This window comes from Physeter macrocephalus, chromosome 20 (genome assembly GCF_002837175.3).
Source record: "Physeter macrocephalus isolate SW-GA chromosome 20, ASM283717v5, whole genome shotgun sequence".
Lineage (NCBI taxonomy): Eukaryota > Metazoa > Chordata > Mammalia > Artiodactyla > Physeteridae > Physeter > Physeter macrocephalus.
This window is the reverse complement of record NC_041233.1, coordinates 35,233,667-35,252,006: the sequence shown is the minus strand read 5'-3', so window position 1 is coordinate 35,252,006 and position 18,340 is coordinate 35,233,667. Positions and strand designations below refer to the sequence as shown.

Genomic DNA, 18,340 nt, shown 5'->3' with positions numbered 1-18,340 from the left:
TTGTATTGTTTATGAAAGCAGAAATCAGGAAGCAATGTTGTAGTGCATTTCCTTGTTACTTATGTTATTCATACTCATGGAGAGTTATTTGTAGAGTAAATAAAACAGCTTGCTTCAGGGTCAATCTATTTCATATGTACATTTTTAATTTTAAAAAGTATTATCAAATTGCTCTCTGTAGTGATTGTACTAAGATATACTCCTACAGAAATGTAGTTTTATTTATTTTTATTGCTCTGCAGTATTTCTTTGTATAAATAGACCACTATTGATTGTACTGTTAATGGATATTTATAGTTCTTTGTTTTGGAATGACATCATAAGTGTACTTCCCTTATGTTGAACCACATGGAATTGCTAATACTTGATTATTTTAAAAGTGGAAGTTTCATATGGTTAAGTTTAATAAGTCGTTTAGTGCACGTATGCATACATTTCTTTTAGGTAAGTTCTTTGAAGTGGAATTTCTGGGTCATAGGATAACTTATGTTTAGCTTTTGTAGATAATGCCAGAGTGGTTGTTCCCATTTCCATTCTGAGCAGTTGAAGTTGCTTTACCTCCTCCGCAATACTTGGCATTGTGAATTTTAACTCTTTCCGTGGTTGTTTAGTAGCATCTCATTATGGTTTCAGTTGTATCTTCCTAATAACCAATGAATGTCAGTGCCTTTTAATATATTTATATTTTATATGTTTATTGAATATCCTTTTTTATCAAGTGACTGGTCAAGTCTCTTGATCATTTTTCTATTTGAAATTTTTATTGGGTGTCTTATTGAGTTGGGGCATTCTTTACATAGTTGTAATCAACCCTCCACCCTGCCCCAGCCCCCCCCTTCCCCCCCCCCTCGTATGGCAGTTCTCTTAAATGGCATTTTTTGGTGTGTGTGTGTTTTAATCTTTTCTTTTTTTCTTTTTTCTTTTTTTTTTTTTTGGCTGCACTGAAGCATGCGGGATCTTTGTTCCCTGACCAGGGATCGAACCTGTGTCCCCTGCAGTGGAAGTGTGGAGTCTTAACCACTGGACTGCCAGGGAATTCCCTAAATAGTGTTTTTTTAATAATGGACATTTAATTTTGATGAAATTTCTTTTGCTTTATGGTTAAAGATAAAAGATGTTCCAGTACACATTATTGAATAATCCTTCCCATAGAGATTGGAAATTCTGCAATTAACATATACTGATTTCCCACAGATATTTTGCTCCTTCTCTTGTCATTTACCAATTAAAAAATATATTTTGGAGTGTTTGAAAACCTGCTAAAATTATAGATACTCTCCCTGAAAAATGTGTGCACAGGCATTTTTTTCACACAGTGTCACAAGATTTGCAGAACCCATGAAATCATTCATAAATCTCTAATCAAACCTCCCTTCCCACTTTTTAAATACTTCAGAGTTCACTTTACGCATGGAAGCCTTAAATTATCCCACCTGATTATTTTCCTGCATAAAACCATATATACGCACATTATTGCAAGTACTGATGTGTTTTTATTTTTAAGGGAATCATCTATTTCCTTTCAAAATTAAGAATCTTAAGGGAATAATCGGCATTTAATTAATACCCGTGTCCCCTGCATCGGCAGGCGGATTCTCAACCACTGCGCCACCAGGGAAGCCCCTAATTAATCTTTAATGTGAGGTTGCGTACTGTTTTTTAGATAAACAGAATGAGGCTTAGAGAGGAAATACGACTTGCCAAATTTTTACACATCTAGTTATTGTCTTAGCTGTGTGGTTCAATACCATGTTTCTCAAATTCCACATAGCCGTTATTATGCTAAATTCCCTCCCTTATGTAATACCGAGTATACAAAAGATTGAGTACCTATCCAGTGATACTAAAATCGAGTGATATTAAAAAGCCTTTATTAAGTATCTTTGCAGATGGTGCTAGGCTAAGTCTTCTGCTGAAAACTTTCTACTTATCCAATCTTCACCCTTTAGGCTGAGGAAGAACAGTAGGCCTTAGAATGTAGTTTTGGATTCCTTGCTTGAAGCTGATAGACACAGGACCTAAGGGAATATTGATGAACATACAGGTTAAATTCCACTAAGAAATGTCTCACTAAAAGATTATTAAAAATATATTTTATATTGTGGCAGAGTTGTAACAGCTATGATAATTTGCATTTGTGTGATGTTCTGTAACCTGCATATATCCTTAGATACATTATCTTCTTTTATCTGTTCAACTTGCCCTGAGACAGATTTTTCTTTTCTTTTTTTTTTTTTTTTTTTTTTTTGTGGTATGCGGGCCTCCCTCTGTTGTGGCCTCTCCCGTTGTGGTGGGCCTCTCCCGTTGCGGGGCACAGGCTCCGGACGCGCAGGCCCAGCGGCCATGGCTCACGGGCCCAGCCGCTCCGCGGCATGTGGGATCCTCCCAGACCGGGGTGCGAACCCGGTTCCCCTGCATCGGCAGGCGGACGCGCAACCAGTGCGCCACCAGGGAAGCCCCAAGACAGATTTTATTAGCTCATTTTTTCAGATGAAGAAATTGTCCCAACTTCTTTTTTTTTTTAATGTTTATTTTATTTTCTTTTTGGCTGTGTCAGGTCTTAGTTGCGGCACGCGGGATCCTCCGCTCTGGCCTGTGGGCTCCTTGTTGTGGTGTGTGGGCTCCAGAGTGCATGGGCTCTGTGGTTGTGGTGCGTGGGCTCTCTAGTTTTGGCCTGCGTGCTCAGTAGTTGCGTGTGCAGGCTTAGTTGCCCTGCAGCATGTGGGATCTTAGTTCCCTGACCACGGATTGAACCTGAGTCCCCTGCATTGGAAGGTGGATTCTTAACCACTGGACCACCAGGCAAGTCCCTGTCCCAAGTTAAGGTGACTTGCTTGAGGTCATTTTAGCCACTAAGTGGCAGAGCTGGCACTCATCCGTTTAACTCCTAAACTGTTATCTTTGCTAGAAATACATTTCTGTTTATATAGCTGGTTTAGATTAAAACACAGTAAATACTGATATTTATCTTCTCTGTTTAAAAAAAAAAAAAGAGGTGCGGGGGCGTACCAGGTTGGACATTTGAGCAAAGATAGATGAGTATGCTTCCTTGCTAAGGTGGTGTGAGTGAGCCTTGTTGGCATACAGAAAAGAGTTTAGCCACCTAAGAACTGGAAATAAAGAAGATTTCCAAGTAGAAATGTTGCAGAAGCCCTAAAAATGTCTCAATAAAAGCCATTTTAAAAGAAAAAAAAACCAACTCATTTTTATTTCCCCTCACCGCCCTTGATGTTTTGAGATATAAAGTGAGTTTACCTGACAAGGAAGCTGGGATGTTTGAGGAAGGAGGGCATTTGAAAGTAATTGCTATTTTGCATTTTAGGACAAGATAGCCTTGCTTTCTCTTCTGAAAGTATAGTTAAGAATATTTCTTGAAGACCTAAATGATGGACTGTAGAAAGCATTTATTTTATATATCAGAATACTGTTGTGGAAAACTTAGATAGCTTTTCTTGTGCAGAACTCTTTGTTGATTAAATTAGTTTTTATCTGTGCAGTGTATTTCTGAAGTTTAAAAATTATATAATATACTTTAATAATTCATCTGTAGGATTGTTTATGCTATATAATTGAATACATGAATAAATTGTATTTACTAGTGACATAACTTTTAGTGACAATACTTCTTTCTCTAAGGCTCTTTATTACTCTTTGCACTTAAATTTATAAGGTATACTCACAACAGAGTTAGATTTACATATGAAAGGCAGCCCATGAGAATAGTAACTGTTAAAACACAACACATATTCTCTGACTTTAGGGGAAATGGGAGTGGTAAGTAAAACTTGAAGTAGTAATTTTTAAAATCATGGATAATAAAGTTTACTGTAACATAACCTTTTTTTTTAAGTCAGAAGGATGTTTATTACATAAAACAATTAGAAATAGCTTAAATAAATTTTGTGACATTAAGACAATAGAATGCTATGTAACTATAAAAGTGGTGTGGTATAACATTTAATGACATCTCATAGATGTCTGTGTGGCTAAGCATACAAAGCATTCCCATAGGCATTTTTTAGCAAATAATTCCTTTAATAATGCTGTAAAGTAGTATGGGTCAGTGGCTTTCCTTTTGAGCACAGGAGGAAATTGAAGCCCTCAGGAAAATGCCCAAAGTTAAGGGTTTTGCCTGAGCTCTGTAGGGCTAGTTGGTTAGGGCAACACAAGTCTCCAAATTCAGCTACTAGTGCTCTTTCCACTTGTTATAAGAGCACTGGTATCATTTCTTCAGGTTTGGTTTTAAACTTGGCTTTGCTTCTGCCCCTTTAAGAAAGTATCAGATGTCAGAGTCAGCTTTTAATTCTTAGCTTTTCAGTATTGTATACTTAGTGATTTGGTACTTCTGAGATTATGAAAACTATAGTTCCTTGCCTTTGGCTGGGAAATATCCAAGGATAAAACAGGTATACCTGTAAATTAGTTGCCTTGTAGAGGTAAGTAAATATAAATTACATTTACACCCATTGGGTAGCATTAAAAATTGTACAGTGAATTCATGTAAAGTATCCCTTTGCTTTTATTTGATCGTTTGTTAATTGAGATTTGTAAATGACTTTTCTTAAATGTAGGTGGTTTTTTGTTTCGTTTTTTGGTAATTTTATTATTGGCATAAACATTTAACCCGACTTTTTCTACTAACAAGTGCTTGGAGAATTAATTGTAGTACCAGTTTGAATCACATTTCCATCTCATTTAGAAAAATTTAAAAAATATTTCTGATTATAAAATTAAAGACAACAAAAATGAATTCCCCAAGTACAAAATGAATAGGCAATTTAAGATTTACCACTGGCTGATATGGATAAATAGCCACTTGTAGCCATGTAATTTAGGCATCAGAGCCATTGTTTAAAAAAAAAAAAGAGCCTTGAAGTTGTATGGCTTTTAGGATTAGAAAAAAGAATGGAAAGCAGAAATAGCTAAAGAAACCTGACCCTGGAACAGGTTTCTAGACAGAGCTGGCATGCCATATGGGCAACCCTACCCCAGAGAAATAGACACTGCCAGAATGTTTTCATTAATTGTGTTACATTGTTTAGGTTCTATTAAATAATTTTTAAACTTTTTTTTAAACATCTTTATCGGAGTATAATTACTTTACAGTGGTTAAACATTTTTATTTGAAAAATCCACAGTATGTCTTAGAAGGTTTGGCTGAGTTATTTATATGTCATTCTGAATTGATCCTGTTGTTTAACACTGCTGAAATCTCTTGAGTTTAGGGTAACAATTTTAAGGGACTTGGATGCCTAGGGAGAGGTCACTGGAAGACATGAGAGCTGTATACTGGAAGGGGAATTACCAGATATGTAAACATTTATTTTTTTCACAATTTAAAATTATTGCAATTATTTTACAATTAATTGTACTATTAATTAACCAAATGTCCCTTTTGTTAACTTTTACATTGCTGTCACTCATATTTTTATCCTTTCACTTATTTTTCATTTTTATAGATAAAGTGGAGAACTTTAATGAAGAACATGAAAAAAATAGTCACCATATTTGCAAAAATGCTGAAGACAGTACTAAGAAACCCAATGCAGAAACTACAGTGGCTTCTGGATACAAAGCTGATGAAATCAAAGAAACAAATGATACTTGGAACTCCCAGCTTGGAAGAAGGTCAGAATCTCCATCAGAAACATCTTCAATCAAGGGATCTGTAAGAACTGGTTTGTATGAATGGGATAATGACTTTGAAGATAGCAGATCAGAAGATTGTATTTTAAGTTTGGATAGTGATCCTCTTTTGGAGATGAAGGATGAGGATTTTAAAAATCGGTTGGAAAATCTAAATGAAGCCATTGAGGAAGACATCATGCAAAGTGTTCTTAGGCCAAGCAACTGTAGGACGTATTGTAGGGCCAATAAAGCAAAATCCTCACAAGGAGCATCAAATTTTGATAAGCTAATGGACGGCGCCAGTCAGGGCTTAGCCAAAGCAAACAGTGAATCAAGTAAAGATGGCCTGAATCAGGCAAAGAAAGGCAGTGTAAGTTGTGGGACCAGTTATAGAGGGACGGTTGGACGGACTAGAGATTATACTGTTTTACATCCATCTTGCTTGTCAGTTTGTAATGTTACCATACAGGATACTATGGAACGCAGCATGGATGAGTTCACTGCATCAACTCCTGCAGATTTGGGAGAAGCTGGCCGGCTAAGAAAAAAAGCAGATATTGCAACGTCTAAGACCACTACTAGATTTCGACCTAGTAATACTAAATCTAAAAAAGATGTTAAACTTGAATTTTTTGGTTTTGAAGATCATGATGAGACAGGAGGTGATGAAGGAGGTTCTGGGAGTTCTAATTACAAAATTAAGTATTTTGGCTTTGATGATCTCAGTGAAAGTGAAGATGATGAAGATGATGACTGTCAAGTGGAAAGAAAGACAAACAAAAAAAGATCTAAAATGGCTCCATCACCCTCCTTGCAGCCTCCTCCAGAAAGCAGTGATAATTCCCAGGACAGTCAGTCTAGTACTAATAATGCAGGTAAGACTTTAAAAAAAACTACAAGTAAACGTGTTTTTCAGGCGTAAGTAACAGCTACTTAGTTTCCTCCTGGATACTCAGATTTAGCTTGTTACTACATTTAATTTTAATAGGAGTACCTGTTTAGTGTCAAAGATTACCTTATCCAAAGATAACAGCATTTAAATGTTAATAAAGTCACACCTTGTAAGGAACCAGTTTGTAAATTGGGGAGTCTTTTCATATTTGTATTTTAATTCTACCATTAGCACTTGAGAATTTTAATGTGTGTGTGTGTGTGTGTGTGTGTGTGTGTGTGTGTGTGTGTATAGGGATGCTGAACATCTTGATGTTTCAGTTTTGAAAAACTAAATGCAGTGGAGACATAAGGATAGATTTTGGTCATTTAGAACTATATTGATATTAGGTGGTTGTAATGAGGGAAATATTAGAAAATTAAAATAAAAAAGCCTAATCAATCAATAAGTGTTAAAAAACATTCTAAAGAAATCTTAAATTTATGAAATTAAGATTAAATCTTAAGAATCATCCTCATAAGATGACTTAATAAAATTAAAAAGTGCTAGTTATTTATACACCCTTATCAGTGAAAAATTAATTTGTCCCTTAAGATAGTAGGACCAGTAATGACTTGAAGTCCTTGAGGAGTTCATAGTCTCCACTGAGAGACAAACAGAAGAAATAGGTTAGCTTTGCTATGAGTAAGTCACTACTTGACAAGGGCTTTGTGAAGTGGATTGACTGTTGAGCGAGGAAGAGTATGTGAAAGCCTCTGGGATACAGGGGCTATATTTATTTGTATTTAACCAAATACAGTTTTCTTATATCAGTTTACTTGTTAAATAGAGCTTTTGTCCTTTTAGGGTCATAGAACAAGAGTCATTATGGTGAATTAGAACTATCATAGTAGGGACTTCCCCTGGTGGTCCAGTGTTTAAGAAGACACCACGCTCCCGGGACTTTGCTGGCGGCGCAGTTGGTTAAGAATCCACCTGCTAATGCAGGGGACACGGGTTCGAGCCCTGGTGCAGGAAGATCCCACATGCCGCGGAGCAGCTAAGCCCGTGCGCCACAGCTACTGAGCCTGTGCTCTAGAGCCCGTGAGCCACAACCACTGAAACCTGCGCGCGTAGAGCCTGTGCTCCGCAAGAAGAGAAACCACTGCAATGAGAAGCCCACGCACAGCAGTTAAGAGTATCCCCTGCTCGCCGCAACTAGAGAAAGCCCGTGCACAGCAACGAAGACCCAATGCAGCCAAAAATAAATAAATAAATAAATAAATTTAAAAAAAAAAAAAAAAAGACTCCATGCTCCCAATGCAGGGGACCTGGGTTCTGATCCCTGGTCAGGGAACTAGATCCCTCATGCCGCAACTAAGAGCCCACAGGCTGCAACTAAAGATCCCATAGTATTCTTACATATAGATTCTCTTATAGAGTGTCTCATATTGAGGCTACCTACCATTTTGCTTCATTTGGCCTAAAAATAGGTTTGCTAGATTAGAATTGCTAAAACTAGAATTACAAAGGAGTAGCCCCTAGGAGCCCGCCTTACTCCCCACTGCAAAAAAATAAGAGTATTTTCAGAATTCAACATTGTGTTGAATTGCTTCTGAAGAACTGAAGTTTGCTGCAGCCTTGCTAGTCACTTGAGATTTGACTGGGTAGACAGCTTTACATTTGCTTTCTCAGGAAGATGGTTAGTAATTATGTACTGAAACCTGAGCTCCAGTCCTGCTACAGCCTTCTTAGCTCTTATCCTAACCTTGATAGCAAGTTATCCTAAATCATTAGGCTCCCTTTGAAAAACGTCATGTTGATACCAAATAATGTTTAAAAATTAGAGACTGTTTGATTGATATATCCAAAGTTGGAATCTGAGTCTTCATACAGTGTATGAAACAGCAAACATTTTTAAGGAATGGGATAGAGAAAAGTCTTCCTATTTAAAAAAAAAATTTTATTTATTTATTTAGGCTGTGCCGGGTCTTAGTTGCCGTACACGGGATCCTCGTTGCTGCTTGCAGGCTCTTTAGTTGCGGCATGCGGGATCTTTAGCTGTGGCATGCGGAATCTTTAGCTGTGGCATGCGAACTCTTAGTTGCGGCATGCACATGGGATCTAGTTCCCTGACCGGGGATCGAACCTGGGCCCCTTGCACTGGGAGCATGGAGTCTTAGCCACTGGACCACCAGGGAAGTCCCCTTCCTAGTTTTTTCTTTTTTGTCTCTTTGTTTAGGCTAGAAAAAAATATAACCATTTGGAAATTAGTGTAATCCTTTGGTTAGTTTTGTGGGAGTACCACAGACCACTGAACTACATTGTACTAGGTCATTCTGTATCTTTTGCCAAGGATAGCTATATCCTTTTTTGGGGTTTTTAACAAATGTGGCCTCTTCAGATGTAAGCAGGCATTCTTTGAAGGCCAACACGATTCAATGTACTTAAATTCTAGAAAAATGTTATAGGTACATATCACCTGATGGGGTGTGTGTGTGTGTGTGTGTGTGTGTGTGTGTGTGTGTGTGTGTGTGTTTAAACTAGACCATGCCTGTGTTAATGTTGATAACTAGCAGCTATATGAACTTTGAGGAGCAAATTATTCTGGAAAAGAATTGATTTTGCCAGTAAAACTGGAACACATACATAGCAGCTAGGTTTCTGATTTTCTTTTAGAGTAGGGGACAAGCAGGGAGTGAGCACGGGAGAATGAGACTTAATATCATTGGAGTATTTTGTCAACTCTGTGGTGCTTTTATTCCATTTTTTTTTCTCCCCACAGTATGCCTCTTTCTCCTCAAAATGTTCATAGGTTGTCTGGTAGATAATTTGAAATAATAGAAAGCTAGCTAGTTTTGATTACCATTTCAGAAAACTTGGATTTTACAGAGGATTTGCCCGGTGTGCCTGAAAGTGTGAAGAAGCCCCCCAATAAACAAGGAGATAAATCAAAGGAAAATACCAGAAAGATTTTTAGTGGCCCCAAACGGGTAAGTAAAGCACTATCAGTGATTTGTATTATTGTTGGAGGGCTCAACTCTTAATTTTTTTATTTAAAAATTACTAACAAACATCATGGCAATTAAATTCTGTCTTTCAAAGGATATATGTAAATTATTTTTTAAAAGCATTGTAACCATTTTTTGAAGTGTGGTAAAACATATATAACATAGTCTTTATTATACGCAAGTGTACAATTCAGTGATATGAAATACATTCATAGTGTTGTATAACCGTCACTGTTACCTATAACCAAAACTTTTTCATCATCTCTAACAAAAACACTGTGCACATTAAACAATAACTCCACCTTGACCTGCCCAGCCTCTGGTAAACACAGTTTTACTTTCTATCTCTCTAAATTTGCCTATTCTAGGTGCCTCATAAAAGTGGAGTCACACAATGTTTGTCTCTCTGTGTCTGGCTTATTTCACTAAGCATTATGTTGTCAAGGTCCATCCCTGTTGTAACATATATCAGAATGTTTCTTTTTTACGGCTGAATACCAAATTTTGTTTATCCATTCATCTGTAGATGGACACTTGGGTGGTTCTCACTTTTTGGCTATTTGAGTCCCTGCTTTCAATTGATTCGGATACTTAAGAGTGGAATTTGGGGGACATATGGTAGGTCTTTGTTTAACTGCCGAAGTGTTTTCCACCTTGACTGCACCATTTTTATATTCATATTAGCAATGCACAAGGTTTCCAATGTTTCCACATCCTCACCAACATTTATTTTCTGAGTTTTTTTTTTTTTTTTGATAATAGCTATCCTAATGTGTGGGAAATGGTATCTCATTGTGGTTTGATTTACATTTTCCTAATTATTGATGTTGAGCATCTTTTCATATACTTGCTGGACATTTGTATTTCTTTTTTGGAGAAATGTCTGTTCAGTGCCCATTTTTGAATCAAGTTGTTTGGTTTTTTTATTGTTGAGTTATAGGAGTTCTTTATATATTAATGTCTTATTAGATACATAATTTGTACATAGATGTTCCTATACTGTGAATTGTCTCTTTACTTTCTTGGTAGTGTGCTTTAATATCAGTGAAGTCCAGTTTATCTATTTTTTTCTTTTGTTACCTGTGCTTTTGGTGTCATATCTAAGAAATCATTGTCAAATTGGTTGTCATGTACCTTTTCCCTATGTTTTCTTCTAGGTTTTATAGTTTTAGGTTTTACATTTAGGTCATTGATCCATTTTGAGTTAATTTCTGTATATAGTGTAAGTTAAGGGTCCAACTTTATTCTTATGCATTATATGTCATTTTAATATGGTCCAGCATAGGTATTGAGAATAATTTGCTTGACTTTACCTTTTTTTTAAAATTCCTTTACTTAAATAGCTTGTATAGTGTTAAACAGTTTTGTTATTGAAAATTGCAGTTAGAAGTTGTTGACATTTTTTGTAGATTGAACTACTTTTAAGCAACTAAAGAATGAGTGTGTCCATATTATCTGCCCTCATTTTATTTTTATTCTTTTACCTCTGTAAACAACCAGGTAGGAATCTTTTCAGAGTGATTTTGTTATACTTTTGCGGCCCCAGGTGCTCACCCCCCACCAGAAAAAAAAATGCTTAATGCTCATTTCAAAAGAGCTAACTTGCTCTGGAGCCAGGGGCCAGGGTAGTGTGGTGTAATGGCTATAGCCCTTAATGCTTAGGTGAGGTTTTGGTTTATAAAATTGTGTATGGCATGTGTTGATTTCTGGTGTAAAAGTTATACATTTTTTGGTCTCAGGACTACTTCACATTCTTAAAAATTTTATTAAGAATCCCAGAAAGTTTTCGATTATATATGTTATATTTATCAAATTGGAAGTGAAAACATTTCAAAGATACTTATTAATAATTCACTTAACAGTAACCCATTACGTGTTAATATAACATTTTAGCGAGAATTATTTTCTTAAAAAAAGTAGTGAGAAGAGTAGCATTGTTGTACATTTTTTGCAAATCTCTTTATAAAGTTTGGCACAGTAAAAGACAGCTAGATTCTTTGGGATTAGCAGATGCAAACTAGTATGTTTAGGATGGATAAACAACAAGGTCCTACCGTATAGCACAGGGAACTCTATTCAGTATCCTGTGATAAACCATCATGGAAAAGAATATGACAAAGAGTATATATAACTGAGTCATTATGCTGTACAGCAGAAATAACCTAACATTGTAAACCAACTATACTTCAATAAAATTTTTTTTAAAAACATCTAGATTCTTATATCCTCTATTCAATATTTTTCATTATGTTGTTTTAGTTGAAAAATGTGAAGAAAATCCAGCCTCACACAGATAAGTAGTTGTATTTCAAGTAGCTTTTTCAGATAATTATGGACATTCTTCGTTGACATTACACCAAAATTGGAAAAAATGGGAGTTTCTTTTTTTCTTTTATAAATTTATTTATTTATTTATTTATTTATGGCTGTGTTGGGTCTTTGTTGCTGCGCACAGGCTTTCTCTAGTTGCGGCGAGTGGGGGCTACTCTTTGTTGCGGTGCGTGGGCTTCTTACTGCGATGGCTTCTCTTTGTTGCAGAGCATGGGCTCTAGGCGCGCAGGCTTCAGTAGTTGTGGCTTGTGGGCTCTAGAGCGCAGGCTCAGTAGTTGTGGCTCATGGGCTTAGATGCTCCGCGGCATGTGGGATCTTCCCGGACCAGGGCTCGAACCCGTATCCCCTGCATTGGCAGGCGGATTCTTAACCACTGCGCCACCAGGGAAGCCCCGGGAGTTTTTTTTCTTTTCTTTTTAAATATTATTAATTTATTTATTTGGCTGCACCGGGTCTTAGTTGTGGCATGTGGGATCTAGTTCCCCAACCAGGGATCGAACCCAGGCACCCCCTGCATTGGGAGCGCAGAGTCTTACCCACTGGACCACGAGGAAAGTCCCAACCCCAGGAGCTTCTTAAAGATTAGTTGTAATTTGGAGTCTAAAACCGTGCCAGTGAACCTTTCATAATGTTGCATTAAAATCTGTTGGTCTGTCTTGCCTTTGAATGGATTTTTTACACATGTATGCTTTGTAATATTATACATTGGGTCATTTGGAAAATACTGGTTAGACTGATTTATCTAAATCTTTCAATGGTGACACACTTCATTATACAGTATCAAAAATATCATTAATATCACTGCCAAACTCATCAGAAGTCTTAAGTATTGGGAAGCTATCAAGTTCACAGTTCTCCAGAATTTTAGTTTTTACTTAAAAGTTGAAATTTTTTCATTGGCAGAAAATACTTCAGGGAAAATGACTGGCAATGACAGGCGTACTTTGTTCATTTTTGAGAAAATGTCTGCCTAACACCCATGTCTGTATAAGCATAGTTTGTTAGTCTTTTAAGTAAAGAATGGTGTTCAGAAGAAATGTGGCTAGTTCAGCTTGCAACTTGAGCCAGTAGTGTTTTTTTTGATACAACCACACTTTATATGCAACAGAAGTGTTTTAGGCACACTGGTTTTGTCACGTAGACCATTAGTGCACTTAGGGTTACGATTTAATCAGTAATTTTCACTCCTTTATCAAGGGCTTTTTTCTTATGTGAAACTGGCATTTTATTTTTTAACTATGAAGTATGTAGCAGTGAAGAATATGACTACTTATATACAGTTCAGAGCCCCTACCTTGATTCATGCTAAGACACCAACAGCTTTACCCAGCATTGCTTTTGCACCATCCCTACAAATATCAACAAAGTGAAAAAGGCAAACAACATATTATTATTGTGAAAATGGTTTTGTCTTTGTAGACACTCTGGAAGAGTTTCCTGAGTCCTTTAAAGCATTCTACTTTATTTCTCCCACCTCAACTTTTTATTATAAAAAAGTTAAAATATACAGAAAGTGTAAAAAAGCAATGTGATGAATAACTATATTCCTCTATCTAGACTGATCCCCACTCCCCCACCAAATCGTCATAATTACACAGTCCCCTTCCTCTTCCCCTTTTTCTGTTCTCTTCGTGTGTGTGTGTATTATATAACATTTTTTCCTGTCGCATTTGAAAGTAAGTTGAGATAGCATGCATTTCTTAAGAAAAAAGACAATCTCATACCTAACTGTGGTTATATGATTATAATACTTAAGAAAATTAGTAATTCTTTGATATAATCCTATGTCCAGTCCATATTCAGTTTTCCTCAGCCGTCTCCAAAAAAAATGCTGTTTTTCTCCCCAAACTATAATCATTTACTTGTTATGTTTCTTTAATCTTGAGCAGTCCCCTCATCTTTTTAAAATTCCCCATGGCACTAGTTTTTTGTTTTTTTTTTTAAGAGCTCAGGATATCTGTCTTGTAGAATGTTTCACATTCAGAATTTATCTGATTGTTTCCTGATGATGTAAGTTGTTACTCCACTATATTAAAGTAGTATGGTGTCATAGAACACTGGAAGTAAGTCTCTGTTTGATTAGGCTGAGGTTAAACATATTTTGGCAAGAATGCCTCCAAGTAATATTGTGTATGTTGCATCACATCGGAATGTATGTAATACCTGGTTATTCCACTCAAAATTGTTTGACCACCTATTGAAGGTTGTGACCACTGGATCTCCCCAAAATAAAAGTATGTTTTTCCTTTTATAATTTAATTAGTAAGCTTCTGGGTGTTACTCTGGCAGCACGTGAATATTCTGTTCCTCATTATTGTTTCACCTCATCATTTTAGCATCCATTGTTGATCTTTGCCTGCATCAGTTATTAACACTGACAGTTACAGAATGGTGAGTTTTCTAATTGCGATTTCTTCTACATTTAATGACTGGAATTTTGTAAAAAGGAGTTTTCTTTCTCCCCATCCCAACCCCAAACTCCTATCACTATAGACTCAATAATTTTTACTTATTAAATGTATTTATAATAGATTTGGCTAGAGTAAACCATTTCAAGCCATTTCTTGTGTCCTTTTGATATAGACCCATCATCTTTGAGCTTTTCTTTTGATTTCTGCACAAAAGATGACCGGACTTATCTTGTGCTTTCAATCATGGACCCATCCAAGGATCCTTGGTTCTTTTTGTGGGAATTAGTACTTAGAAACCCAGAACTAAGTGCTGGGTGTGTTCATTGCTTCTAGGCTTTCACTGGACAGAGCTATGAAATACGTTGAAAAATAAACTGAGTTCATACTGATAGTTTCATTTCAAATTTAACATTTCAGAATTTGGTACTTAGCTTTCTTGCTTTATTCTCCAGCATACATTACTTTTAAAATTATAACACCAATATTATTATGAACAGTAAATACACTAAGTGAAGTTAAAATTTCTTTCCAGTTCTTTTTGTCTTTAGATTATTTCACTAAGGATGAAGTCATAGTAATGTGTTCAAAAGTTCTGAAGTAATTTTTATCTTGTGTATGTTAATTCAGTATTCAAGTTCATTTGTACTTATTTATGTTCTTTTTTTTTTAACTTAGTTTTAAACTTAATATTGGATATATTTCTTTCCTACTAACACTACTTAGGAGACAGCAGTGTACATGTACTTGACCCGATTATGAAGGAATCTTTCCGGCCTAAAGTAAATCAGGTCATGCAACCAAGTAGGCAGAAGACCTATTTACTGTTGATGGATAGTGTCAGAGGAAAATTAAGAAAATCATTATTAATTTATGAAACCAAAAGAGCTATGAGATTGAACTCATTTAAAAGATGTAATATAAGTAAAGCCTGCCTTAAAACAATAGTCCTGATTTAATCCCCAAAGAGGCTTCAGGAAATGTTTTAATTTCCTTTTTAACCTCCTATTGAAAGGTTTGCCCAAGACCCTCTTTAAGTGGAATTGTGTCAGAATTTTTTCACTTAGATACTACTACTATTTAGGTGGATCAGTAAGATTCAAAAATGAGACTTTGATCCAGAGTGTTATAGTACTTTAGTAAAAAGTAATAAAAAATGCTTTAGATCCCATGGAAGTTATGTATCCTTATGAAAATATCTAGGTAAAGAATTTAGAAGCCTCCTTCAGGAAGAGAGCAGCAAGAAGTTAAGCAGTATAAAATCCCTAGCTCTTAAAAGAAATAGGTCATCCATTTGTCTTCAAGACAGCTAAAAGACTACTTAGTTGTTTAAAAGGAGAGAACCATTGAGAAACAGAAATGGTGGAAATTTAACCTATTGAGTTTTGATGAGTATAAAGGAATACAGGAAATAAATGGGATCAAAGTTTTAAGCATTTATAGATTAACAGAGTGGAAAGAATAGATTTGTTTCATATATGAGAAATCAGGATTCATGTTTTCGATGTAAAAAGGATCAGCTCAGTTCTCCAAGGAGTTTTATGTAGGTTATCACCCAAATCTCCAGAGAAAAAGGAAAGGCAGGGGTCACTAGGTAGGTGGGCATAGGAAATGTACTCAGCAGTTGTTCCATTTCTCCATTATAATAGAAATACCCTCCTGTAGCTGATAGGTCAGTGGGAGTATCTGGGTCTTCTGCATTCTGATTAAAGGCACTAATGACCTCATTTCTGAGTGGTAGAGAGGTGGCCCACGTCTTGTAGTGGCAAATTTTCCTCCATACCTATCAGGTTTTCTTAGCTTATGTTTTGGATTGAATAAAGCTGTTGTGGAGGGTAGCCCTGTACATTGGAGGATATTTAACAACGTCGCTGGCCTCTACCCACCAGATGCTAGTCCTGTTTTCCCCTGCTCCGTGCACCTCCATTTCAACCAGAAATGTCTTGGACATTACTAAATGTCCTATGGGGGTCAAAATGGGCTCCCCTCTCATTGGAGGTATGTGTGTGTATGTATGATTTGAGAGTAAGCTGTAGACTTAATGCTGATTACTCCCAAATACCTTAGTCTTTACTTTCTGGAAACAAGAGTACTCTACTCTATAGCTATAGTATACCCATCAAAACCAGGAAGCTAATAATAACATTGATATAATAATTCAGTCTAATCCACACATCCCATTCAGTTTTGCCAATTGTCTCATTAATGGCCTTTATAGCAGAACAAATCACACATTACTCCCCCCTCCCCTTCATCTCCCAAAGAAAGAACCCATGATCCATTCCAGAATCACATGTTGTATTTAGTTGTCACAAGTCTCCACCCTCCTTCAGTCTGGAACATCTGTGTCTTTCCTAGTCTTTCCATGGCTTTGACATCTTTGAAGAGTTAAAATCAGTTATTTGTTGAATGTCCCTCAGTTTGTGCTTGTCTGATGTTTCCTCCCGATTAGATTTAGGTTTTGTGTATTTGGTGGAAATACCTCAGAAGAGGTGCTCTGTTCTTACTGCATCATACCAGGTGGCGCACAATGTCACTTTGTACCATTGCTATTGATGTTAACTATCCCTTGAGGTCTGTTAGGTTCCTCAACTCCTCATCAAACTTTTACCCACTAGTTTTAGCAGTGATTTTGCCTGAATCAATCTTTACTATGATGGTTGTTGAATTTTTTTTTCTAATTACATCCTGCCTTCTCTAGTTGTTAGTAGTTGGCCTTCTACTGGTAAGGTAGATGTTTTTCCTCTCCTTCATGTATATAAAAGAATATATGTATTTATATATTCATTATGTAGTATATACATTATATATTCATTATATATTCATTTAAGTATTTATAAATTTCTTTATGTCAGTATGAACATGGATTTCTGTTTTATTCAGTCATTTGTTACTGTTATTTATTTAAATGATAGTACTATTATTATTTCGATACTCAGATTTTCTTAGACTTGGCCTGTTCATGTTTTTTCAAACTGGCTTTTAACATGGCCCACCATTTTGCATTTCCTTACTAATGACACACAAAGATGTTCAAGGCTCATGAGGCACATTCCCAGTTGTGGAATCAACCATTCCTCCAAGGACCCCTGTTTTCTTTTAGTGGAGAATGATCTTTAAAAATAAAATTTGGTCGCAAAGTATGGTCATTTCTTCTGGGGTGTCATTGCTTCTAGGCCTTCTTTGAGTTAACAGAGCAAGGAAACACGTGAATATATGCGTTTTCTTCCTCTCTCCTTCGGCCCCCCCCCCGCTACCACACAGACACATACTTATTTCATATCTATGTATATTTAGAACCATGAGTTCACACTGATACCTCCAATTCTAGTTCAACACCACGTTTTATTCTAGCCTTCCCACTTTGCACATTTTACTTCTCTTTGCCAACAGTGAGGAATCTGGTTCCCAGTATCCTCAATACATTTACGTATTTGCTCAGTCCTCTTGTATATAGCCAATTTCCTGACCACACAGGCCATCTCCTCAGCTTTAGTGCCACCAGCCAAGAGGTCCCTCTTCCCTCTATCTTCCCATGTTAGAAAACATTAACTTGGAAATTCCCTGGTGGTGCAGTGGTTAGGACTCTGCACTTCCATGGCTGGGGTCCCAGGTTCGATCCCTGGTCAGGGAACTAAGATCTCACAAGCCGTGTGGTGCAGCCAAAAAAAAAAAAAACACATTAACTTTTTAAGCTTGCTGGCTGTGAGAATTTTTCCCAACACCTCACCAGGTATATAGAGAATTCTGTTCATAACAGAATTGAGGGCTGGCTGGGTGAACACATGTGGCAGAAAGAAGATGAGGAGGTACAGTAAACTTCTGGTAAGAAAATATTTGAAATGATTACTCAGAAAAGTTGTCACCTGCAAGGGAGAAAAGTAAAGATAGAGTTTGAGGGATTAGGTTGAAACATACCTGGTTTTAAGTACCTGTTGTTTCTGTATGTGGTTTTATCATTTGTTGTTTTTTTTTTGTTTTTTTTTTTCTTTTTGCGGTACACGGGCCTCTCACTGTTGGGGCCTCTCCTGTTGCGGGGCACAGGCTCCGGACGCGCAGGCTCAGTGGCCATGGCTCACGGGCCCAGCCGC

At 36.6% G+C, this 18,340-nt stretch overlaps 1 protein-coding gene across 4 annotated transcripts in view; it reads left to right on the top strand.

Annotated features, from left to right (window-relative positions):
- Positions 1-18,340, top strand: part of WAPL (WAPL cohesin release factor) — an 82,981-nt gene that overhangs the window by 25,312 nt on the left and 39,329 nt on the right. For 3 of the 4 annotated variants that reach the window (XM_028481686.1, XM_007122074.4, XM_007122075.4), the window contains 2 exons: positions 5,460-6,503; positions 9,374-9,492. In XM_028481686.1, the coding sequence (XP_028337487.1) occupies positions 5,460-6,503; positions 9,374-9,492 (1,163 nt within the window). The remainder of the gene's footprint in view (positions 1-5,459; positions 6,504-9,373; positions 9,493-18,340) is intronic. The other variant, XM_007122076.3, reaches the window with a different exon arrangement.